Genomic DNA, 26,183 nt, shown 5'->3' with positions numbered 1-26,183 from the left:
TTATGATGAGTCCTCCTCCAAAATACCAATACTGCAACATTGATACATATAGCAATACAAAACTTTTTCTGTAGTTAATAAGCAATTCCAATCCCACTTGCACATTTCTGGCATTGTTTTATAAGATGCAAGATCATTTAAAAAGAATACTTGCTTGTACAGCTGTGGAACTGCCAATTTGGAGATAAAATGTCAGTTTGGCAGTACAGTATGCAGTGAGGCTTGAGCTGTTCATACTTTAAACCACATAAAAACAATCCTGCATAAGAAATTCCATAATTTTCTTTGTTTCTGGTTTTGTTTTGTTGCTGTCTGTATGGAGTTATATTCCTTTGCATGATGCTTCTGCAAGTACTTCATCAAGTTTGTGGTGCTGAAGATTCAAACACTGCCTCTTAAAACGCTCTTGCACGCTATATTCTGCTGTTTTGACAGTAGGAAGCTGACTTGCTTGCGTGATATACTGGTGTGGCCACTATTATTGCTTGATGATCACTTAATATAGTTTGTATGCATATAATATCAGGCAGATGTTAATTTGGAGTATTGGATTGATGCATCCTTACCAGAAATGGTGGAATAAAACGTCAAACCCAATCATAAATCTGAGTCACTTCCTTTGATCAATCCATCCCTGATAACCCTGAGTTTTTTGGGCCAATAGAAAGAGCCTCGAGGGGATGCAAATCTTTGTTCTTCTCTTTGTTTCTTAACCTCCAGGGAAACTATTTTTCTTCCCCCTAAGGAGGCACTTTACACTCCTAAATTCCTGGAGGAGTCCCACAATGATATTTCAGCCTGTTCAACTGCCATGTCGTGTCCATGCAGGCTTTTGGGCCTGATGTATGTATGTGTGCTTCAGTCCCTCATGGTTTACTTTCCCATGGACATCTGACATGCATTTCCTTCCTCTGCCTCCGTCTGTCCATCTGTCTCTCTGTCTGTGTCTCTCTTCACTGGCAAAATCTTTTTTTTTTTCCTTCACTCAGTAAAACAGGCATTGAATTTCTCTGGGGTTAATTGTTGGAAAATCCTCTGTAACAGAATACAAGAGGTCATTTTTTTATTTGCAGATGCCTTCAGGGCTGTGAAACATTATGTATGTTGTTCTTCCATACAATGGGTCCTTATAGCATAAAGAAAGGGAGGAGACAGAAGCAGGGCAAGAAGCCATAAGCAGACATCTGGGTTAACGTGATTGTTTTGGAAGTTCTCACGTTTGGGATGCCATGACAGCTTCCATCTGTCCTCTGGAGAACAGCCAAGACAAAGAAACAGCTGATCACTGACTTGAAGGAAGCTTTTAATGGTCTGTGTTGGTGATAGTCAGTCATATTCAATAAATACAAATTGTATGCTGTAGCATTAAGATTTTGCCCTAATTGTAAGTAAGGGGCCTGGTCCAAACCGTGAAAAACAACCCCAGTTGAAACGTAACTATGTGGACAGGGGTGTCCACATACTTACACAAAGAGGTGTCCATGTGATTGTAATGTACCTAGCTACATTTTAAGAATAACAAAACATAAGTAAGATTGGGTAGACGTCAATAATAGCATCAGAGATGAAGCTTAGAGGGAAAGTTGGAGTCCAACCACAGCTCTCCCGCTAAACAGGGCATTTAGCAAGAGTTAAGGCTCTATTCTTTCATACCAGTAACATTGTGGTTACAAGACCTTTACATGACAATTACACACATTTTTCCTATGTCTTTATCAGAGTTGAAATCTCAGTCTCAGGCTCTGAACAGATTTTTGTTTTTCCTGTGGAGCAAAATGCAAAGTAAGCGTGGGACATGAACCAGTGATTCCCAACCCACACAAGAGGAACCAAAGGAAAAAACACATATTTCTGCGACACAAAACTCTGTTTATTTTGTCACATTTTCCTGTAATCTGTACCATTTTTCTAACAAATTTCTGGATAATTTTACTTCCTCAGGCATCTAAAAATAAATGAGATCACTTTTTAGTTTAACTGGTCGTAGCCGTTGATGAGGGGTCGCAAGTAGACATCGGTTTTAAGGGGTCATTTGCCAAAAAGGTTGGGAACCAGACATTCTGACTCACAAGAGACACATTTATTATGTGTTTCAAAAAAGGGATATTCTTTCCAAAATTCAAGGAATACTGTGCAGGTGAGATGGTCACATGAGAAGATTGATACCACTCTCACATCTGTCCATTATATCTGGCAAGGAGCAGTAACTTCCTGGAGTCTTTCTCACCTCTAAAGTTGCTGGTAGGATTTTGTTACCTTCAGACAGAGCCAGGCCAGCAGTTTCCCCCTGTTTTTTTCCCCCAAACATTTTGTCTCACTTTAAGGCTGAAACAACAACGTCGATTGACAGAAAATTAATCAGCAAAAATTTTGATAATTGATTATTTTTCAAGCACAAATGCCATAAATTTGTGAGGATTTCCTGCTTTTCTTTGTTACATGTCATTGTAAATTTGATATATTTGGGTTTTGGGCTGTTGGTCGGGCAAAGCACGACATTTGAAGATGTCACCTTTGGGCTCTAGGAATTTGCATTTGGCAATTTTCTGACATTTTATAGATCATAGACGATAGACTTAGTGAAATGTGCCAAGATGAGAATTCCTATGGAATGCCAGTATTAATGTTAAATGATGTTTTGACATATTAATCAGTGAATCCGCAGATTAACTCATAAAAATAAAGGTGGTCTTTTTGTTTATTTTGTTTTTAGAGGCCCAAATAGGTGAAATTAACCAGAAATTAACTAGGAAAATTGCCCTAAAAAGCCATGTTTGTTCTTGTTCGTCTCCTGTTAGTGATCTTGCTTGCTTTGCATTTTGGTTCACAGGAAAAACATAAATAAAGTCAGAGCCTGAGACTCAGATTTCAACTCTGATAAAGAAATTAGAAAAGTGTTTGTAATTGTTATATAATGGTCCACAATAACCACAATGTTACTGGTATGAAAGAATAGTTGGCAGACATTGTTCTTGTTCATGAACAGCCTTAACTGGTACTGGCTGACTGGCCTGTTTAGTGGGAGAGCTGTGGTTGGACTAGACAGCTTCCAGATGTGAATGTGTATGTATGAAATGAAACAGGACCTGGCTTGAGAAAATTATCAATCAAACTTTTCAGTCATTGAATTAAAATTCAGTTCAGTTCAATTCAATTCAATTTTATTTATATAGTGCCAATTCATAACAGAAGTTATCTCATTGCACTTTTCCTATAGAGCCGGTCTAGACCGTACTCTTTATAATATTAATTACCCAACGAATCCCACCATGAGCAAGCACTTGGCGACAGTGGCAAGAAAAATGAGAGGCAGAAACAATGCAAATAATACTTTAGAAGAATTTTAAAATAGTAAAAATAGTAGTAGTGGAAATATTAATAAGTTAATAATAATAGGAATGACAGTCGACAATAATAGTAACAGAGCCAATAACAACAACAGTAGTAGCAGTTGTCGAGCAGGAACACGGGGGCAGCAGGTGGCCCACAACCACCGATCCAGACTCTGCAGCTCCGGAGGCAGAAATACCTGCTGAAAGAGACAGAAGGAGAGAGGAGAGAAACGAGAAAGCACAAAACTACGGGAGAGAGAAGATGTGGAGTTAGGACCATGCATTAATGGGATAAAAATGCATACAGATGGAGAGGGAGAGGAGGAGAGAGGAGCTCAGTGCATCATGGGAAGTCTTCCGGCAGTCTAGGCCTATAGCGGCATAACTAAGGGATGGTTCAGGGCTCACCCAAGCCAGCCCTAACTGTAAGCTTTATCAAAGAGGAAAGTCTTAAGCCTACTCTTAAATGTGGAAATGGTGTCTGCCTTCCGAACCCAAACTGGGATCTGATTCCACAGGAGAGGAGCTTGATAACAAATTCACATGCTTGTGCAGAAGAGGATGTCCCCTTATTGTCATTCATCATTTTAAAAATTGAAGTATGCATACAGACCCACCTGATTTGTGCAACAGCTGCCGCAGCTGTGTCACTGTGAGATTAACCAATAGCAGGTGCCCTCAGTGGGAAGTTGACCACCCAGCGTGCCCTGCTCAAGCTCCAACTGGATGAAATCCCACAGGATCTAGGCTTAGCTGTAGCTGCTGTGCAGGTCGAGACAACATCACACCCACCACTCATGCAACAAGGACCGTGTATTTAAGTGTTTGTGTGTGTGAGAACATGTGTTTAGGGTTACTCCCTGCCAGCGGTGGGTTGGCGAGCTATGAGCTGGTTGTCCCATAAATAACTTCCCATGGCAGAGTGTTGGTCAACATAATGTGACTTTCCTCTCAGCCGGTGAGTTTGTGAAGCTGGATCAGAAATTGTACCAGACACAGTTAACAGCCAAAATGATGACGCTATATCCTGTTGAAACACTAATTTGAAACTTTAAATGTAAGGGTGAAAAATGGCATTCAGTCATGCATTTTGATGACTGCTAATAGTAAGCATTACAGTGGAAGTTTCTCATTAAGTTTTCTGGCTAACTTGATAGTTCTGCTATTGTGAAATATGCTCCTTATAAAAATTTTAACAGCTAAGTTTTCATTAAGATTTAGAGGCCAACTATTCTGTTTTAACTAGTTGCTGTCTGGGTGATCTTATTGAAACTGTCCAAGAAACGGGACTGTAATAAACTAAAAAGTGAGAAAAGATGTCACGGGACAATCTTGCAGAATTAAAGCCAGTTTCATAGAAAACATGCAACCATATTTAATTTAAGCAGGAAATTGGTTTAGCTGGTCTTTGTCAGAGTTACAGTTTCCTTTACTTTTTTTGACTGAACACTGTAATTGATACTTTCACATAGTTTAGAAACCTTGGGAAACCCCAACGACCTCTGACTTCTGTGACCCTTTAATGCACAGACTTTTTGTCATGAATCTGGGATGACAGGCCGCCCTCAGGAGATAACTGAGTGGAAATGTCCCCCAGGCCAAAACGTTTTCTCCCTCGTAATGCCGATTTATTTATGAGAATATAGTCATTGGTCTCAAGGCTGCTGCTCTTTTCCCTTTGGACTATAGGACTATTATATCTATGGGAACTGAAATATCAGCAGTTTTCCCATTAATTTGACCCCCAGTCTCACAGACACTGTAGCATAAAAGTAGAAACTGCAAACTGGAATCCAACATTAGTTAAACCACCTAGTCAGTCAGTAGTAGTTTGATTTAAAGGGTGAATTTACCCAAATTATAAGTGGTATATACATATACAGATAGTATACAGATATCAGTGGCATAAAATGGTCTTAAAATGACAATAATATCGTTTATCGCAATTTTTTCTGGGACAATATTGTCGTTCAACAAAAGTAGTTATCGTGACAGACCTAGTGACGATAAGTGACAATCATTCAAATAGGTATAAATAATGACACACACATTCTCTCCTTGAAGGCATCATGGTGTCGCACTCATTTGTAGACACAAAAATTGGAGCATGTAGTTGCGTGAATATAAAAACAGAGCTTGAGAGAGACGTTCAAACCTCTGCACACCGCGCTGTTTTATAAACAGAGACGCGTGACTGTCGAATTGTCGGGTTTGAAAAGTTACTGAAATTGTTAGACGCAGCCCCCTCCTTCTGACGTCAGAAAGGTGCGGAAGGAGGGAGTTTCAGACACTGTTCAATGACCCGACCAGCACTTTGTTGGACTGACTGGTTCCTTAAGATCTGTGGTTTGTTCTTTGACCTTAAGAGTCAATGTGGTTTAGTGTTTGTTGTTCCAAAGGCATTTGTCATGGATCAGTTGAGTTGGTGACTCATTTAAAGCAGTTTCCTAACTTGTGCTTCCTGCAGTGAAAAACTTTTGCATTTTAACAAGTTTTAACACATCCTAACCTGTATTTTGTCTTAAAACCTGTAAAAAGATCCTTAAATCAGAAGAAACTGGAAGAACAAAATGGAATGCATTATAGCTCCTAGAGATCTACAATATCTTCTCATAGACTGCTACTAAAAAATTAACAGTTTCTAAGTTTTCCTTTCCAAAGAACTTGTGATTTGCTGATCATTTCTGTGCTTCAAACTGACTCTGTCTTCCAATGCATGCTGCCTTCAAGTGCACCTTATCAGCTCCTACTTCTGAGTCATACATTCAACTTTTTACATACATTTTAGTGATGTTTTGGGGGTACATAATAACAAAATACATCCTCTATTGAAAGGAGTTTTTTGGTGGTTGGTGATTTTGTTCCGGGAAAAAGTTAAATGTTACATTTCAACAACTGGTTGTGCAAAAAATGTGACTTTCCTAGCTCTATTTGTAATTCATGTGCACCTCATTTATGTGTTTACAGCTGCACTTGAAGGCAGCGCTTGTCTAATTAATTTTTAAATGATGTCTTTCATCTTTCTGACTCTAAAAATTAATTTCCTGTCTCTCCCCTCTTGCAGAGGAGAGCGGCGTCTCTTTGCTGCAGCTAATCGGAGACCCTCCACCAGATGAGATCACCAGGGTTGTCGGGCCGAGGGGGGAGGCCGCCTACGTCTTCACCCCTGCGGCGGTGTCAGGTCAGCCGGCTCTGGCCCACGTCCCCAACCCTTTCTACCGTCATTTCTCCCTCCTCTTCCACATCAAGCCCTCCACTCCAGCCGCCTCCGTCCTCTTCTCCATCACCGACAGGACCCAGAAGCTCATGTACATCGGCGTCAAGCTCAGCGCGGTGCAGTCCGGCCGTCAGAGGGTGCGGTTCTTCTACACCGAGCCCGACTCTGAGGCTTCGTATGAGGCAGCCACCTTTGACGTGCCAAGCCTGGTGGACTCCTGGACTCGCTTCTCGCTGTCTGTCTTTGAGGAGCAGGTGACTTTCTATCAGGGCTGCGACTCTGAGCCACAGGTGGTGAAGTTTGAGCGTTCGCCGGATCCCATGGAGCTCGACACGGGGGCGGGGATCTTTGTGGGTCAGGCAGGAGGAGCCGACTCTGACAAGTTCCAGGTAACTAAGATTCAAGATTTGCTTTATCATCCCACATTGTAGGAAATTTGGATTGGGCTTCAACCCAGGCTTCATCCATAAAAACTACTTGTACTCCGCCACATCTCAGAGGCAAATATTGTACTTTTTACTCCACTACATTTGTCTGACAGCTTTAGTTACTAGTTACTTTTCATATTACACTTCTTTATACCCTCCTGTCCAGTGAAAATCACCTTCTTTTACTGACAAACAGATACACAACAATAGAGTACATAGTTCTACAAAAGAAGCATTGTCTTTAAGTAAAATACCTGCCTGCTGTATAACGTAACATGATCACTTTTACAGACTATACAATTTATGTTTTAGAGATACCAAAAGAAACAAACGTAATGCTTTTATTTTAGCAGCTAGCATTTGGAAGAGAAGTCCGTTTTCTAACCATAAACTCCAGGGTGCCAGCAGAGGAAATGCTCAAGTGCTGAAGAGATGTTTGCTCATCACATTTCTGACAGAAATGAATGAAAAACAGCAACGAATCCTACTCCAAATGTCACCCACGGGAGCTGGAAAAGTCTGAATAATACACTGTGTGCTAACAGAGCAGGTGTGTGTGTATTTGTATGTGGAAGTCTGAATCCCTCTTTAATATCTCCCTGTGGCACCTCAGTCACGGCAGGTTTGTGTCTGGGTCACAGGCAACAGGAGGGGCAAACTTAACACTCCTCATCCTTGTAAATCTATCACTTGACCCCTCTAACCTCTGACCTCTGACCTTTAGCTTGCACCCAGTGAGTGACCCAGGTGAGCACATGTGACGGTCACATAGCCTTTAAAATGGAGAAGAAATGGATATGATTCATGATAAACGTTAAAACTGCAATTTTGTTCTAATCTAAACTGGCCTTTTTCTGCTGAAATCATCCAAAAAACTACTTTTTCATGGCACAAACTGCACTCTAAGGCAGAGTATTCTCACTTGTCAAGCATCTTAAAGTCCACCTTGACTCCAAACTGTCTGCATCGTGAGAGAGAGCCAGAACACAGCCCCTGGTAAAGGATTTAACAAGATCATTCGAGGACAGAGTGGCAAAGGCAGCTGACACAATATTCTGCTCTGCATGAGTCATTTCTCTCATATTTTCCATCTCTTTGGAGATTTCAGAGGAAGCTAATATCATGACTAAATGCAGAAAAATGAATCTGGCCATCGTGGTGAAATAAAATGCATTCAGTATGTGTGTGTTTGTGTGTGGTTTTTAGGGTGAGATTGCAGAGCTGACAGTGGTGGGAAACCCTCGGGCAGCTGAGCGTTTGTGTGACGACGAGGATGACTCTGACGCTGTGAGTATTTGTTTTTTAACATTTAATATCAAAGTGTCTTCTTTTTTTAATAACGTCTTTCCCTGTCCCGCAGGCCTCTGGTGACTTTGGCAGCGGTGAAGGCGACAAGAGACAGACGGGACACACTGTGAGGGTCAGTTTGTCTTTTCATTTCTGCACCAACAACTGAACTTCTGTCATTCAAATAAAAAAATCTGCTCGACATGGTACATGAATGAATATAGAGGTTAGTATGTTGCAGCAGGACAGCGGACAGCTCACAGCTCCTTAATTTAGGTGTAAATTAGCAGAATGGCTTCGTACATTTTGGTGATTTATTTTCCTGTTTAAGTCTAATTAACAGTTTGATGTGCTGTTAAAAAGCCAAAAGTTTGTATAGCCGTTGTCAAAGATTAAAAACATCAAACTATATGTCTAGATCACATACATCACACTAAATTATAGGTTCACATTTTTTTCAGTCTGTCTTAAAACAATAGTCAGGTGTCCGTATGAACACTGAGACAGTACTGCTCGCTGTAATTATTCCTAATAATGCAGGAACACATATAACAACACACCTACCTCATGTAACTGAAATCACATGATCAGCACTCAGCCAATCATACTGTATGAATGCTGATCATGGTTTCAACTCTCAACTCATTTTGCCTTTATTTCCAAATAAGACTGCACTGTTATTCAGGATAACTTCATCCAGGATCAGCAAATCAATCCCTCAAACTGTGTTAAAAGAACCAAATTAGCTGGATGAGAATAAACAGGATTATTTTAGCCTGATAGCAGCATGCTAGCCTGGATTAGTTTAGCCACATTTTGGCCCTGGGCTATTGCATAAACCTTGGAGCGAATGCATGCAACTTTTCACTTAATTGCAGTACTCGATACACGAAATTCAGATGAATTCAACCTACTTGTATGACAAAGCTGAACGTTTAAGTGGAAAAAATGTATGTTTCTAAATACTGTTTCAGAGTCTCTGTCACCTCACAATAATAAAACTGAAGATGGTGAATAAATATGTTGAATATCAGCAAAAATAAAGGCTGTTAGTAGCTTCGATTTTATGTCAAGTGCAAGTTGCAGCACCTGGTTGAGAAATAACAACAATCACACTCAAATGTAGAAATACATCTGTGAAAACATCTTATAGGAGGCGTTAAAGCGTGGGAATGTATGCTTTCAGCGGCAGGGATGATGGCTGCAGATGTTTTAAACAATTTTATTGTTTTGTTCTATTTCCAGACCACACCTGCCTCCTTGCGGCCAGTACCCGAACCCCCTGTGATAACCTCACAAGGAACCAGACTCAAAGAAACAGGTAAAAGCTTAGTGCAATCACTTACGACTGCAAATCTTTAGTGTGTGGCTGCCAAGACGTTCATCCCAGTAAACACACTGCAGAAAAAAAGTGTAATGGAAGTTTCTAATCATACAGCAGCCACTGCCAAAGAAACGTCTTGTAGAATCACTGCTTTTATCCAGAAATATGTGCATAAGGGCGCTTGTCTGGACCTGAAAGTGTGGGGCATTTTGCTGCAGGGTTTCAGCATGCTAGTGTGAATTGAAACTCTTTAGCTCCCCCAGGTGGATAGTGAAATAAGTAGAGCATTTTTGGTTTTATGCTGTTTCTTGAGCATCGAATAAGCGGCTCATAAGGAAAAGGACATTCAGTTTTGGCTTTACAATCTCCTCTAAAGAGGAGCAAAACAGATTAAGACATACAAAAGTTTGTTCTTCCATCACCTCTTCCCAAAAATTCAGACATATATTAACGAGGCAACACATTCCCCGCTCTGCAAGTCAACACTTGCAGCCGGTAAAGTTGTGTTTGTGTTGCATCTGTGTTGACTTTAGATGTCAGGTATCAGCAGCCGTCGGTGGACTACAGCCGGCCTGGATCACCAGGCCAAAGAGGTGGGTCGCTGGGGGCGAAAGGATCGGGCCACGCCTTGCAGAAGTGCAGATTAAGATTCAAGAGCAACCTGTGGCCATCCTATCACAGTATAGAATGAGCATTGTGTCTCCAGCTGCTTTAGTTTCTCATTGTGTTGGAACGGGGCTGTGAGCATGTGGGTGGAGGTTGGTTGACATCTTGTTGTTCCTTTACAGTCTGAGCTCCAATCTCACTGTGTGGTAATTTGATGAACTGTAATCTGTTTGTTCTGCTAAACCACAACATCAGCTAACATTATAAGGGCCTTGAGATGGGCCCTGCTTTGTTTTGAGGCCCTGTGTCAAAATCTAATTTTAAGACCCTCATTATTTCAGCTGATATTGTGCTTACATGTTGCATATTCCTGAACGAATATGTATTTTTAATCATATTATCACAGCAAACATTACCCCCTCCATAATATATATATATTCTTTTCAACCTACAACAGACCTAATATGCCATTGTAGGTAATAGGAGTGGCAGTTTGGAGTTGAGTGTGTGACTAAAGGTAAAACCAAACATGGGGACTGTTAACTTAACCCCACACAAATACAATACAACACAAAGAAGAACATGTAAATCTGCAATTGTACTTGATTGTTAAGGGACAAAGTCAATCTAAGTTGCATCTGCAGTAAACATGGAGAGGGGGGTGCAGCAGCGCCCTCTGCAGGGCGTCGCTACACTGCCTCCACTGACCTAAATGTATCTGTCAGCTCCACCAGGTGGTGTAAAACCCTCAAACTGTCAGGACAACCAGAGTCTCTTTGGATCCACATAAACTCCAAAACTGATGAGAACACACCAACACACTGTCACTTTCCTTCATTACAGACTTGTTTGGGTTTTGCTTTTGATGCTTTTTTGCACTTTCTAATTGCTCTTTGACCCTTTATTATTTTTCATGAATCGGTGCTTTTGCATTTTGGTGATGGTAGTGATGACTTTGATCACTGAATCAATGTGACCCAATTTATGCATGATGTATTGAAGCTTGGCTCAGCTCACGACAGAAAAGTGGCATTACAGTAAGTAAGCTGCTCTAAAATCCAAGTTGCTTATTTCACGTGACACGTCCGTCAGGTCCCAGCGGTGCTAAAGGTGAAAGGGGTGACAAAGGAGAAAAAGGCTCAAAGGGGGACACAGGCCTCGCAGGGCCAAAGGGAGAGTCGGGCACCATCTCTGGATCCGGTTTCTCCTCTCAGGGCGGAGGACAGAAGGTAGACCATCACTCTGAGTATCTGTGTGCATGACTGTGCATTGTGTAAATCCGCTGCATAAAATACTTAATATTTGTCTTTTTGCTTTTTTCAGGGAGAAAAAGGTGCAAAGGTATGTTAACCGTGTTCACACTGAGGAGAGTTTATTCTTTTAGTTTGCTTCATGTTGTTCGTTATAACTAAACTAAAAGAGACAAGAGGTTCTGATAATTGTGACATTATATTATGACAAAATAAACAAATGGCAAAATTTACTCAAGTACCATACTTCCGTATAAATTTGAGATACTTGTACTTTACTTGCGTCTTTTCTTTTCATGCTACTTTCTACTTCTACTCCGCCACATCTCAGGGGGAAATATTGTACTATTTATTTCACTACATTTATCTGACAGCTTTAGTTACGTTACAAATTCAGATTTTCATGTAAAAACATTTCATGGTTCCAGCTTCACAAATGTGAAGATTTGCTGCTTTTCCTTTTTAATAATTTTAATAATTTCAATTTATTTTTAATATTTTGAGGTTTGGACTGTTGTTGGACTTTGCGCAAAACCGGCATTGTGAAGGTGTCACTTTGGGCTCTCGGTCATTGTGACGGCATTTCTCACTATTTTCAGACTTTTTACAAACCAAACAATCAATCAGAGAAAATAATCTGCAGATTAATCCAGAATGAAAATAATCATTAGCTGCAGTCCAATACAAAATAGTTCACAATGAGCTCCACCTCAACAACAGTAAAGTCCTGCTTTTACATTAATGCATGAATAATAATGTAATGATATATAATAGTGTAACAGTCACAGGGGGCATTTTACTGCTTTGAGTACTTTTACTTTTAGTACTTTAGTACATAAGTACATTTTCCTAATTACATACATTACATACTTTTACTTACGTAAGATTTTAAATGCTGAACTTTTACTTGTAACAGAGTATTTTTTACAGTGTGGTATTAATACTTTTACTTAAGTAAAGGATCTGAATACTTCCTCCACTGCTGCTCATATTCAGCTGTTTCGTTATGTGTTTACAACAAATTCCACATTTCAGCGAATATGTTTTCTTTTCAACACATAGCTCCAGAATGGCGTCTCCAGAGTTGCCCTATTGAAAATGTAATAGGCCCACTTCGTATTATTCAATATGAGGAGTCAATCAATTACACACACCCTCACAAAACTAGATTAAGCATGAAAATTAATTCAGGTCTTTGTAGATCGTAGACAAAAAAATTCCTGTTACTTCAATCCACATATAAAAGACACATTTACACGTATTAACATGAATATGTGAGCTGTAATAACAACAATTATTCCTAACTTAATACAGACAACCTTATAAATCACCAAATTACAATTTGTTTTTTAAAAGCTGAGGTTTACTGTTTTTTCCCCATGGGGATACTTCTGCAGTTACCAGGGGGGTACCCTGGTAACTGCAGAAGTATCCCCTGGGGTACTAAGTACCTCTAGTTGGGAATCACTGATCTAAAGGTTGATACAAGATGGCGGCATGATTATGTTAAGCTACTATTACTATGGATGAAGAAGGAAGAAGCGTTTTTTAAAATGACTGCAAAGAACTAAAACTATATTATTAATATTCTATATATTCAACAAAGACAACTTTTTCAAAAGGTTTGTGTTGTTACGATTGCATTTTCATTAGCTAACATATTTAGCTGAATATCACTTTTTCCTTCTTCCTCTCCAGGGCAGCTCCGGCTTCGGATACCCCGGCAATAAAGGAGACCGTGGGGCTCAGGGGCCTCCCGGGCCACCTGGTCCTCCCGGACCTGCAGCTGAGGTGGTTCGACTTGGGGACGGCTCTGTTGTGCAGCAGGTGGCTGGACCCCCCGGACCGCCGGGACCACCGGGGTCAGATGGGGCCGCAGGACCCCCAGGAACTGATGGAGAGCCTGTGAGTACAGAGTCCGCGAAAAACCCTGATTTTCACGTTTCTTTTTAGATGAATGTCTCACTGATTGTTCATTACGTTTTAGGGTGATCCAGGAGAGGATGGAAAAGCTGTAAGCTGTCTTTGTTTTTATTGAACAGATTGAGATGTTTCTATAAATTTGTCATAGACCTTTCTAGATAATTACCAGTGTCATTTTGTTCTTTTGTTCCCGTTCCCAGGGTCCCGCTGGGCCACAAGGTCCCCCAGGAAATCCAGGAACGTCTGGTGCCAAAGGCCAAAAGGTTTTGAATATTATTATTATTATTATTATTATATTATGATGAGTTTTATGAATTATTTATTTTGTGTGATAATGAGTGACCTCTAAATATTTTCAGGGTGAGGTTGGAGAGGGTCAGCCAGGACCCAGAGGCCCCCCAGGTCCACCAGGACCTCCTGGACCTGGCACCGTTGACCGCCCAGTACGCCCACACTTCAAACACCCTTTTCTTTCAGTATTTATGGTTTTTCAAGACACACTTATCACTGTATTTTATTTTATTTATGTTTTGTAGACGTTTGTTGACATGGAGGGCTCAGGATTCCCAGACTTGGACAAAATCCGGGTATGTTGACACTCATTTTAAGTTTAGCAGGGTTTGGAACTCAAGAACACAACATAATAACTTTGTGATTTGTTATCCAGGGTGCCCGTGGTCCTCCGGGCCCCCCAGGCCCTCCCGGCCCCCCTGGGACTTCAGTGGCACTGGGAGCCAACGGTCCAGTAGCTTTTGGACCTCCTGGACCACCTGGACAGGATGGAGTCCCTGGTCTACCAGTGAGTGTCTCTGCTTTGTTTGACTGTGATGTGACATAGTTTGATACAGTTTTCTTTGTACAATGTAGAGCTGAAACAATTAAGTCTTCTAGTCGATTAGTTAGTCAGAAAATGAATCTTCAACTTTTTTTGATAATTGTTTCAAGTAATTTTTCAATCAAAATGGTTCGAGCTTCTCAACTATGGAGATTTGCTGCTTTTCCTTGTCTTTTAGTCAAGCTATTTGAATGTGTCACTTTGGGTTCCGGGAGCTTGTGAAGATCATTTTTCACTATTTTGTGATGTTTAACCAAATCAATCAACTGAGAAAACAATCACCGGATTAGACGAAAAGTAAACTACCATAGGAAACAGGAAAGATAGCTTAGGATATTCTTTATTACTTTCGAGTTTGCCCTGGTAGCTTAAGTTGCAGGTCAGGATTTTGCTAAGCTATCAAACACTGATTGCTTGTGCGTATCCTGTCTGCTGTTTCAGGGCCCTCCCGGTCCTCCCGGTGCACCGGGCCAGCCAGGACTCAGAGGAGAAAAGGTGAGAATGCACATCTTGACGTAAACTTCCGAATATTTCTCACAGATTACAAATAAAACATGTGGTTTCATTTTTTGGGGGTATTTTTTTTTAAAACAACAAACAGACATGATCAGATGGATGGATGACCTGACTGTACACTTTCAGTTTAATTTAAAGTTTTTCTGCCTTGAGAAAAAGTTTAACAAGACTAAGAGTCTACAGTCTAGCAGCTCTGTGAGGCTAATTTGGCACTGCCAAGTCAGTGGATCACAAAAATCAGTAATAATCCTCAGGGGATCATGAATGTCTGTACAAAATTTCATGGCAATCCATCCAACGGTTGTTGAGATATTTCAGTGAGCTACGCTGCTAGCATGGCTAACAAGCATGTGTAATGTCCTTTTTCATTTTTATTTAAATATCGTTCACCTCCAGGGTGACAGCGGTGAGCTTGGTCTTCCAGGAGCAGCTGGACAAAAGGTGAGGAAAGTCTTAATTTTTATTGTTAAAAGTCAAATCTGTGTCTTTAAAAACATGAATCAAGGTGTGCTCTTGAGCTGACAAATTTGTGGCGGGTGCGTCCAAATAGCTTCTCCATGTTTGTTGCTTTCCTCTAGCAAGACACGCAAGACTCCAACTTTTTCACCGGCCTGTTCTCTTACTTTACTCCATCCTCTACGGTGTGTAATGGGTCGCAGGTACTGGGGGGTCTCTGCTTTGGTGATTTCCTTCCCCTTTTCCACATTTTCATCCCATTCCCATTTCCTTAACATATTTTTTAATGATTCCAGGCTCTGATAAACTAAACCACATCCTTCAAGCTATATTTCCATTTATTTATTATTATTTATTTAACACTACAATGGCATAAATATTCACTTATCCAAGTATAACATCTTACTGTGCCTGTTTTTTGTTAAGAGATCCCTTAACTCTTCTTAACCTCTAGCTTTCTATCTCTGCACATGTCTCTTTCTTGTCATCATTCCTCTTTTCCTGCTGTGGTTGCATTAACAGGAGTGTCTAACTGTCCTTGTTCAGTAGTTCAGCAAAGAGACACCTGATTTTTGTTTTTCCTTCTCACCTCAGGGTGCTCAGGGTGACCAAGGAAGGTCAGGTACACCAGGGCAGACTGGGCTGGCAGGGCTTCCAGGTCCCATGGGACCAGTTGGACCCCCAGGACCCCCTGGGCCACCAGGGCCACCGTACCGTGTTGGTTTCGTGAGTAGAGATTAAACATATACAGGTCCATGCACAGAGGTTGCTTCAAAATCTTGAGAATTTAGTCATTTCGATTAGTTTGTGTGGACAGGTGAGAGCAATAACATTTGATGCAAAGCCACCAACTCACTTTACTGAATTACTACAGAAATTTACTCTTTTTTTAAAATTGCCATTTGCTAAAATACTACAGTTCCCAGCTGTTTTGGGAAATGAATGAGTCTTCATAAAGGATTTACATCTTCAGTAAAAAACAGTGGGCTTCAGGCTGAGTGCCACAAACAGGGTAGAGACTTCAGCACATACTGAGAGACGCACTAACACACTGTTAGTTTTAGTCTTTTCCAGTGACATCACACCAGTCGCTCACCCATCCAATCAGGCCAAAGACCAGAATCTTTAACTGGTCTTACTGTAATAATCCATATGATGCATATTATCCATACATGATACGTATGTTTCTGGGGGAGGATCTTCTCCCTTTCAAACCCTCTACTCCTCTCTCCTTACATGGTAACCAGGATGAATATGAGGTGAACAATGGCTTGCCTGGACTCAGAGGCCCACCTGGACCACAGGTACTCAATCACCCACACGTGAGCTCCCTGACCTTCTCTTTACAGTTGATGCCCAGCCTCATGTTTTCCTTTCTTCTGTCTTCCAGGGTCCACCTGGTATTGCAGGTCTACCTGTAAGTACTACAGAGTCTGTATGGCTTTGTAGCTGTTTCACAGTTGTTCCATCTCTTTATGTGTTTCATTTTATTTTCTCTAAATTACAGCAATCAGTAGCTTTCTTAGAAATGTTTACACACAAATAGCTGTTATGAAGGTATATTATTAGTATAAATCAATGTAAGTTGTATCAAACTATACCTTATTGATGTTTTTTACCACTCCAGTCCTGAGTGTATGAGTGTTATGATTTCCAGGGTAAGCCAGGTTTGCCAGGTAGCCATGGAGACAAAGGAGCAGAGGGACCAAGAGGACCTCCAGGGATACCAGGTCTTGACGGGTTGCCCGGACAGTTGGTAGGAGGCCAGAAGAATTCTGGGATTTCTTGTTCAGTTTCCTTTGTATACCATATAATACGTAAATAATACACCACTAGACTCTTTACTCAAGTTCAGACACAATTAAACATATTCCAGTTTTACATTTGCTCATTTTCATGGCACTAATATCTGCTTGTGTTCATTTTTTAGGGTGAAAAGGGAGAAAGAGGATGGAAAGGAGACATGGTGAGTAATGTGCAAAATATATGATATACTTTGCAATATGCCAGTATATTATATTTTTTAAGATTGAATGAAAATCATGTTTTTTGTGGCAGAGGATCAAATCACAAACATGTGCATATTCTTTATGCAACAGATATACATATGTTGTTAATACATATATATTTACCTTCATTTAATAATATATTTGCAATGTATTGATTAATATATATGCAAATATGTGTGCAGTATATTGTACTTTTCATATATTCAACGATTATATACTTCATTCTTGACCTTGGAAACAGCAGTTGATCAGTTGGTCATGAGTCTGTTCGCTATAGTCGCCCGGTGAACGAAACAAACTGGGAAACCCTCCGTCGCTTTCTGGGTATTCCAGTCTGGACCAAAGTGGTGGACCGATCGACTGACTGATATCGCCACCCTTAGAGCCATGCTGCCAGCATGGCAAAACAATTTATCTCAACAGAATCAAACCTATTTTTTATTTTCTCAAAATATGTCAATATATACTATCAATATGTGTACTTTGCTATTCTTATGTATGATTTTGTGTCCATTTGTGGTGCAGGGTCTGCCAGGGCGAGATGGCGGGCCACCTGGACCTCCAGGGCCTCCCGGACCGCCAGGACAGATCACCTACCAGACAACAGCCGATGTGAGTCATGATGATAGATTAAATATGTAAAATGTAATTAACCCTAAGCCTGCCATTTAATCACTAAATCACTTATTCCGATTCAGTTTCTGTTTGAGTTACTCATATTCACTAACAGTCACTGCTTGCTAAGTCGTTAGTTCACCTCCAAGCTAACTGACCTAACTGACCTAACTTTGTCTTGCTGTAGTATAATGACATATATGGGAACGAAGGGTTGCAGGTGAGTGGTCCCCTAACTGACCTCGCCCAAAAACATCACTAAACTAAACTTATTTTAACACGTTTACAGAATATTTGGTCTTTTTTCTTCACGTGTTTTCGTTCTCTCTTCTTTAGGGAGGAGTTGGTTTTCCGGGTCGACCAGGATTCCCAGTATGTACTATCGCACAGTTCAGTTTGGAGAAGTATAATCGATATGAGAAAAATGGAAGGAAGTAAGTGTACAATGTGTTTTCATCTAGGGGCCTGGGGGACCGAAAGGAGACAAAGGAGACATAGGTCCTCCAGGATATGCAGCTAAGGTGAGATAATCCACATTCTGATTAATTCATTTTTCATTTTACACACTAAACGATGTTGAATGTATTTTTGTGCAGCATTGTATACTACAAAGATACATTTGTCCTACCAATGAGTAGTATAGATTACATACATTTCTTTTAATAGTAACAGTTTGTAATATAATTTTGGCAGTTTAATTTAAAAAATCATTATTACATCGTTATTCATTTATAACATCATATTTTATAAGCACTTCATATGTTTTCTATGCAAAATAACTAGTAACTTAAAATGTCAGATATCTGAATTGTAGTGGAGTAGAAATATAACGTGATGTGAAAAGTAGAGTACAAGTACCTTAAATTTGTACTTAGTACTTGAGTAAATGTACTTTGTTAAATTCCACCACTGATGAATTCATGGTTTTGCAAATATATGATTTCCCCAGGTAGGAGGATCCACAGGAATCAATTGGGTCTTTCTATTTATCTATATAGCGAACATATAAATACGTTTTGTCAGTTAAAATGAGAATAGCAAGACTACAACTTTATAGCAGAGATTGCTCAGAAAGCATGCTTTTTTTCTGGATATTAAAGGATGCTTAATGTTAAGTTTTGCTTGTAGGAAAACAATGTTGATATCTTGCCTTACAAAATAAATGCAGCACAATACTGTCATTTGAATGAAAAAATTAAACTTTCTGATATCATAAGATAACAAGAAAATTCTTAGTATCTGGTAATTAGCTTGTTTTTTTTTCTTCAGGGGGAGAAAGGAGAGCCTGGTATCATCATGGGGCCTGATGGGAGACCTCAGTACCTCGGTGGCCTGGCAGGAAAGCCGGTAAAAACCTTTATGAATCACCAGTTAGAAATCTATGCATTCACCAAGTTTTAGATCGCAGCTCAAATTATATGACATCTAGCATGCTTATACTTTTTTATGATCCAGGAGTTTAAGCATCTATTGATTGTAAATACCTCAAAATGAGTCATTGATTGCCTAAAATGTCAGTGTTTACAGCGTGCATGTGTGCTTTCCAGGGCGAGAGAGGACCCCCTGGCCCTGTGGGACCTCCAGTGTGTACCATATTTTTATTTACCACATTTTGAGTGTTTTTCGCATTACATACAGTAAGCAACACATCAGTATATTAAACCTGTATGAACATTTTTATTTTCAGGGTCCATATGGTCCTTCAGGCCTGAAGGGAGAGATTGGGCTTCCAGGTAGACCGGTAAGTAGATTTCTTGCAAGTGTCAAATTACATTTTCATATCAAGTCAGTTTAAAAATGGGACAAACACGTCTATACAGCCACCAGGAGTCCCCAAAGGTTTTAATTTATACACATACGGGCTGTAAACTTGTTAATATTTAATGACTTAAATATGATTCTGAAGGCTGTGTGTGTTTTATTGTAGGGTCGGCCGGGGCTGAACGGCGCCAGAGGAGAGAAGGGAGATTCAGGCAGTGGATCTGGATATGGTTACCCCGTGACTATCACAGATTTTGTCCCATTTGCTTCTGAACTTCTGTAGCTTTTTATGATCAGGCCATCAACACACAGTAATCAGTATTTGTTTTGTTTCCCAGGGTCCTCCAGGTCCACCGGGCCCCCCTGGACCTCCTGGACCTTCTGCTCCCATCGATAGACTCAGAGTGAGTCGAGACGTGAAACATTTACCTTAGTGTTTATCTTGTGCCTGCCCATTACATTAAAAATAAACTGTTGTCCATACATTAAAAGTAATAAGATGTAAATCATTTTTAGTATTTATTGTTGGTTTTTATGCGAGGGATGACACGGATAATTCATTTTTTAAATTGACTGTACATGTGGGAAATTAGATTAGTAGATTAACATATTAATTTTAAAATACTGACTTAAATTTTGCTGCTTATAGATGTGAATGATAATCTTCGTTTTTATTTCAGGGATATGAGGATTACTCCAGGTACTACCCAGGTAAATATCACTTCATATGTCAAGTGCCATGAGTGAAATACATGTTTAAAGCATTAGATTGACTTTTTGAGAAATGCACTTATTTGCTTTCTTACTGAGGGTTAGATGAAGATTGATACCACTCTCATGTCTATATGCTAAAATATGCAGGCACTGACGTGATAGTGAGCAGCTGTAACAAAAGAGTTTCCCCTCGGGGATCAATAAAGTATTTCTGATTCTGATTCTGAATATGAAGCTACAGCCAAAAGCCGGTTACCTTAGCTTAGCATAAAGAATGGAAATGGGGGGCAAACAGCTAGCCTTGCTCTGTCCAAAGGTACCGATACCTCTAGAGGTGTGTTCAGACTGAAAGCAAAGCAAATGTGTCCACCTACTGTTATTTGCATGAATTAGACCACTTCTAAAGCTCACTAATAAACACATTATATAGGGACTGCAGGAATTTACTGGTCCCTGCAGGAATTTACTGGTCCCGCCAAGAAATAGACCACGGAGAATTGTCGTTTACACCTCGGGTTTTTGAACAGATTAAACAAACCAGATATAGCGCATTCAGTGAGCTTTAGAGGCGCTGGTAGGTGGACTTTCTTACCTGTGGACAGAGCCATTCTAGCTGTCCAGTTGTTATGCTAAGCTAAGCTAACCAGTAACAGACTGAGCGCACAGATATGACAGTCGTACCAATCTTCTCATCTAACTTAAAAATAAAGAGAATATGCATATTTCCAAAGATGTCAAACTATTCCTTTTAAAGGGAAAACTGCTGGTGTCAAACTTAATATGTTGTTCCTCTTGTTTATAGCTCTTAAAGGAGAAAAAGGTGATCGTGGACCACCAGGGACACTTGAAATTCCAGGTAGCACCACTTCGTTTGTGCCAAAAAAGTAAATGTTTTTAGTATGTAGACAAATTAAAAGCAAAGCATTTTGTTTCTGATCCAGGTGTCGGGTCAAACTTTGACATTTACACTTTAAGGGTAAGCCTCAACTCTATAGAATTTCCACACGATTATGATTTTATGGTTCATAGTTTATGATTAAACTATTAGCATCAGTAAGATTTTTGTTTATATTGTTTATATGTCTTGGATGTGCCGTAATGTTTATGTGTCCAGAATGAGATGAAAGGTGAAACAGGCAGTCCGGGCTTGAAAGGAGAGAAAGGAGAACCGGGCAGAGGATATTATGGAGGGAGTGGAGTCGGAGCCCCAGGAGTGCCTGGACCTCCTGTAAGATCACACTGTCAAAAACATAAAGCTTTACGAAGTCAGTTTATGCTCAAAGAAATCAAAATCCTTTTCTGTCCTTGTCCCATCAGGGCCCAAAAGGCGACTCCATCATTGGCCCACCAGGCCCTCAGGGGCCACCTGGTCAACCAGGAAGAGGCTATGATGGGCAACCTGGACCACCAGGGCCGCCTGGACCTCCAGGACCATCCTTACCTGGAGCTTACAGGGGCACACAGAGTGAGTTATAATCATACACCCAAATATTCAAGATTAAGTCTGTGTTCAGTCATGTGACCCCCCTTTGAATGACAGCTATCAATATTCCTGGACCACCGGGACCACCTGGAGTGCCTGGACTACCTGGACAATCCTCAGGGGTGAGAAAACTTGTTTACACGGTCATATTTTTCTGCTTTATTTACTAATTATCTAACAATATATCATGGAACACATATACCACCGTCATTATGGCTGTAGGACAAAAGTAACCTTGGCACAATATAAAGTCAAAGATAGTTTGAAGAGATAAAAAGGTCACAATACACACTGTGACTCTATTAAGACTGTGTCTTTATACGGCTCTACTGGACTTTGTTATATGACTCATAGCCTCTCTAGCTAGATAAACAACATGGCTGCAATTAAGTTATTAATCTCAGGAAGTAGATGACTGATTACAAAATATTATATGACTAAATGAAGTTTAGGAATAATGTCTGCAAAAGAAAAATACTTGTTAAAGCATTTTGAAATCAATTTAAAAAAATCAAACTTTGGTACGACTTTCTAAAAAGGAACCCTTTCTAAAGAGTTTAGAAGCTGTAATTAATGGATTTATTAATGGATAAAAAAATCACTTTACAAATGCTTTATGGCTCAGTTATAAACCATTAATAAGAACAACATTTGGGTTGCCAGATTAAAGTTTATCCTCCTTCAGCAGGACACTTCCTTTGACCTCTGACCTTCTCAAGCAAGGCATCTGGACCAACGTCCATTTATTAACAATTTATTAACATTTACAACTGCAGACTTTATGGATTATTATTAGTGACTTATCAACATTGGTGGCTTAGTAGACAGTGATGAATCTGTGATGCTTTATGAATTACTTTAACATTTGTAACTGCAGAATTGGTGTTAATTACACTTAATTAATGTCTTGTAATTGCAGACCTGATGGCTTGTTAGAAAGCGAGAAACTGTCAAGCCTTTATCAATGACATGACTATTAATGACCGAAAAGCCAGAGAGATTTTTCACAACCCAAAGGTTGTTCTCAGTTATTGGCATTTAACTGATCCATAAAACATAAGTAAATGATTTATTCATCATTTCTATAGTCATTAGCTACAACTTGTGACTTGCTAGAAAGTTGCACCCAAACTTTGACAGAAAAAAATCTTGGAAAAGTCAGGGGATTCCCACAGGCAGTAGAGTTCATCCTCTGGGGATCGTGAATGTCTGTTAAAAATTTCATGGCAATCCATCTAATAGTTGTTGAGATACATATGGAAACACAACGCTAGCATGGCTAAGAAATACACATTTAAGCTACACAATTATCAGCAAAATCAAAAAGATGTAGTCCATTGATCAGCTTGGTTTACTTTAAGTGTTTTTGTGTTTGTAGGTGACAGTGTTGAGGTCTTATGACATCATGACAGCCAATGCTAGAAGACAACCTGAGGGTTCTCTGGTGTACATTATAGAAGAAACAGATCTCTACTTACGGGTCCGAGATGGAGTTCGCCAAGTCCACGTAAAACATTCACTTTTTTTATGATGATAAATGCGCAGGAGAGACATGAAAATACCATATATATTTATGCAGTTTTCTCCTTTATTTTTTCAGCTCGGGAACTACATTGCTTTACCCAGTGAGGATGTGAGTGTAATTTGTCCTTTTTTTGTCTTCTTCAGATCATATATTGCGCCCTGTTTTAATACATATCATACATTATTTTCAGGGTAATGAGGTTGCAGCTGTGGAGCCCCCACCAGTCGTCCCCTACTCCCCAGACCACCACTCCAACACCGACACCTTCACACACGACTCCCAAAGGCCAACTGAGGTCCATCCCGACTCTGGGCATCGGCCAGACCCGCATCACCCAACACACGTGGACCCTCGATACCCATCAAACCCTGATCCCCGTTACCAACCTGATGCACGATATCAGCCAGATCCGCGGTTCCCAGCACCCACAGATCCCAGGTTTCCAAGTTACTCAGACCGGTTAAATCAACCAGACGGTAGGTATTCTGTCCATGTGACCCAGCAACGGCCTGCATACCCGGACACTCGCTACGCAGTCACTCCTCAGAGAAGACCACCTCCCCCTGTGGCCCAGAGTCCAGTCCACCATCATACTTCAGGTCCAGGGGTAAGAGAGGCCATTTTTAAACTATCATACTCACATCTCTGCTCTGAGTTTTATTCAAATTAAATATTACTACTGGGCATGTTTCCGCAGCTCCACCTGATCGCCCTAAACAGCCCTCAGACCGGCTCCATGCGGGGTATCCGTGGTGCAGACTTCATGTGCTTCACTCAGGCTCAGGCCATCGGGATGAAGGGAACTTTCCGGGCCTTCCTGTCCGCCAAACTCCAAGATCTCCACAGCATTGTCCGCAAGGCTGACAGGGACCGTGTGCCAATAGTAAACCTGAAGGTAGCCAACATGAATAGTTTGACATTTTGGAAAATAAGCTTGATTAGCTTAGCTCAGCACAAAGACTGGAAATGGGGGGGAAACAACTAGCCTGACTCTGTCCAACGTTAACAAAATCTGCCTACCAGCACCTCTAAAAATGAACATGTTTTCTTTGTTTAATCCGTCTGAATAGTCAGGCACATAAACCCCTGTAACACCACAACAAACACGCAAGAACAAAAAATAATTCTGATTAAATTTGGTGAATGGATCATTTCATTGATTTATTTATTTATTTTGTATTTCAAGGTTGTTTCTTACATAAATCATTGAAGACAAGATAACAGAAGAAACAGGACAAATCTGGGCTCTTAAAAAAGTAGCTAAATACTAATAAAATATGAACCTATCAACATAAAAAAGCACAAATAAAATACAATACGAATAAAACAAAAAGGGGCAGCACATTTTCAGCAAGAAAATAGTATAAATGTTTACTTCATATTCATTTTCCTTATTAATATAAATTAAAAATTTTGATCAGATTTCATGGAAATCTCTTGAGAATTTATTTGTCCTTGCGATCAGAGATTCAAAAAATGCAATGGCATTGTGTCATTGATTTTAACCATTCATTTTAACCATTCAGGTTTGATTGGACTCTTCCAATGGCGGAGAACAATCTGTGAAGCGCCAAAAAGGCCAAATTCCTGTTTGGACGTAAGCATTGGTTGGAGAGACCTGTCTTCTAATAAACACAGGAAAACTGTGGCACCACTCTCCAATAGTTTTGATTATTCATTTACAAAAAAGAGAGACAAAAGAGCATTCCCACATTAAATGACACATTAAGTACCTTTTTCATTGCTGCAGTTGTGAAATTAACAAAACTCAAGTCCAAATCATATTTTATTTTTAATCAGCTTAACTTTAAAACTAGTCTTCACCAGATTTTTGTACTAATTGTGTTGTCTCATCTTTGTCAGGACGAGGTTCTGTTTGACAGCTGGGACGCCATCTTCAATGACGGCAGAATGAAGGACAACGTGCAGATCTACTCCTTTGATGGCAAAGACGTTCTCAGTGACAGCACATGGTGAGACAAAAATCAGAGCCCCAAATGACCTATAAATATATAACACAATCATATAGACCTATGAGAAACTTTTCTTAAACATTCTGAAAATAAAGCAGTAAACCGTGGAAAACACAAAAGTAAGAGTTAAAAAGTCACCAAAACGTCCTCTATTCATGCTACCTTTTCTCTTTTATCCCAGGCCAGAGAAGATGATGTGGCACGGGTCAACCGGCGCCGGGCAGCAGCATGTCGACAGCTTCTGCGAGTCATGGCGTGTGGGCGACCGGGCGCTGACTGGCATGGCGTCGTCGCTGCAGAGTGGCAGTCTGCTCCAGCAGAGCTCCAGCAGCTGCTCCAGCTCCTACGTCGTGCTGTGCGTCGAGAACAGCTACACCGTCCACGCCAAGAGATAGACACATACAGTACACAAACAACACTGGACAAAGGGAAATCCCCAAGCAGTCAGTCATGCTTTTGTCCACACATACTTTTCTATCTATCCACCTTATGGGGTGCTTTGTAAATACGTTTTTTTCTTATGAATAATTTGTGTATGTTTGTTAGCCCTTCCTATATGGTGCTAAACAGGATTATCCCACATGTTGAACCCAAGTTAAGCTCAGGTGACATACAGTAACACACCTTCCGGTAGCCATATTGGAAGTCCACTCGTTTAAGGCAATAGCGGCCTTAAAAGCTGTTTCCAAAAGGGCAGCTTTGTTGTCTGTGAACATAAATGGTTAATTTCTTGTCAGGTAGTTGTCGCTATAATGTTTATATAAATATTGAAATTATCATGCTCGGTGCTAGCTAGTAAAGCCCAGTTTTTATTTGCCCAGGTGTGATTTGGTTGATTAGAAAATTAAATTTATGAAATTTAATCGCACCTTTCTTTTCAGAAACAATGTCCTGATTACTCTGGATAATCAACAGAACATGCAGACTAA

The 26,183-nt window shown here is 40.2% G+C and overlaps 1 protein-coding gene across 7 annotated transcripts in view; it reads left to right on the top strand.

Moving 5' to 3' along the window:
- LOC122872192 (collagen alpha-1(XVIII) chain-like) overlaps positions 1–26,183 on the top strand; it is a 46,717-nt gene extending 20,534 nt beyond the window's left edge. For 3 of the 7 annotated variants that reach the window (XM_044188083.1, XM_044188082.1, XM_044188080.1), the window contains exons 2-43: positions 6,397–6,938; positions 8,184–8,264; positions 8,338–8,397; positions 9,510–9,585; positions 10,122–10,181; positions 11,287–11,423; positions 11,518–11,535; positions 13,143–13,349; positions 13,432–13,458; positions 13,568–13,630; positions 13,727–13,810; positions 13,904–13,954; positions 14,035–14,166; positions 14,644–14,697; positions 15,115–15,159; positions 15,297–15,359; positions 15,769–15,900; positions 16,422–16,478; positions 16,565–16,591; positions 16,832–16,930; positions 17,105–17,140; positions 17,709–17,795; positions 17,986–18,018; positions 18,135–18,170; positions 18,260–18,319; positions 19,068–19,145; positions 19,346–19,381; positions 19,486–19,539; positions 19,726–19,797; positions 19,898–19,963; positions 20,240–20,270; positions 21,076–21,129; positions 21,215–21,249; positions 21,388–21,501; positions 21,591–21,738; positions 21,814–21,878; positions 23,135–23,263; positions 23,357–23,389; positions 23,472–23,888; positions 23,979–24,176; positions 25,145–25,254; positions 25,436–26,183. In XM_044188083.1, the coding sequence (XP_044044018.1) occupies positions 6,397–6,938; positions 8,184–8,264; positions 8,338–8,397; positions 9,510–9,585; positions 10,122–10,181; positions 11,287–11,423; positions 11,518–11,535; positions 13,143–13,349; positions 13,432–13,458; positions 13,568–13,630; positions 13,727–13,810; positions 13,904–13,954; positions 14,035–14,166; positions 14,644–14,697; positions 15,115–15,159; positions 15,297–15,359; positions 15,769–15,900; positions 16,422–16,478; positions 16,565–16,591; positions 16,832–16,930; positions 17,105–17,140; positions 17,709–17,795; positions 17,986–18,018; positions 18,135–18,170; positions 18,260–18,319; positions 19,068–19,145; positions 19,346–19,381; positions 19,486–19,539; positions 19,726–19,797; positions 19,898–19,963; positions 20,240–20,270; positions 21,076–21,129; positions 21,215–21,249; positions 21,388–21,501; positions 21,591–21,738; positions 21,814–21,878; positions 23,135–23,263; positions 23,357–23,389; positions 23,472–23,888; positions 23,979–24,176; positions 25,145–25,254; positions 25,436–25,649 (4,121 nt within the window). In that variant the 3' untranslated portion in view covers positions 25,650–26,183. The remainder of the gene's footprint in view (positions 1–6,396; positions 6,939–8,183; positions 8,265–8,337; positions 8,398–9,509; positions 9,586–10,121; positions 10,182–11,286; positions 11,424–11,517; positions 11,536–13,142; positions 13,350–13,431; positions 13,459–13,567; positions 13,631–13,726; positions 13,811–13,903; positions 13,955–14,034; positions 14,167–14,643; positions 14,698–15,114; positions 15,160–15,296; positions 15,360–15,768; positions 15,901–16,421; positions 16,479–16,564; positions 16,592–16,831; positions 16,931–17,104; positions 17,141–17,708; positions 17,796–17,985; positions 18,019–18,134; positions 18,171–18,259; positions 18,320–19,067; positions 19,146–19,345; positions 19,382–19,485; positions 19,540–19,725; positions 19,798–19,897; positions 19,964–20,239; positions 20,271–21,075; positions 21,130–21,214; positions 21,250–21,387; positions 21,502–21,590; positions 21,739–21,813; positions 21,879–23,134; positions 23,264–23,356; positions 23,390–23,471; positions 23,889–23,978; positions 24,177–25,144; positions 25,255–25,435) is intronic. The other 4 variants (XM_044188078.1, XM_044188079.1, XM_044188077.1 and 1 more) reach the window with 4 other exon arrangements.

This window comes from Siniperca chuatsi, linkage group LG24 (assembly GCF_020085105.1).
Source record: "Siniperca chuatsi isolate FFG_IHB_CAS linkage group LG24, ASM2008510v1, whole genome shotgun sequence".
NCBI lineage: Eukaryota > Metazoa > Chordata > Actinopteri > Centrarchiformes > Sinipercidae > Siniperca > Siniperca chuatsi.
This window is presented reverse-complemented; position numbering and strand designations above follow the sequence as displayed.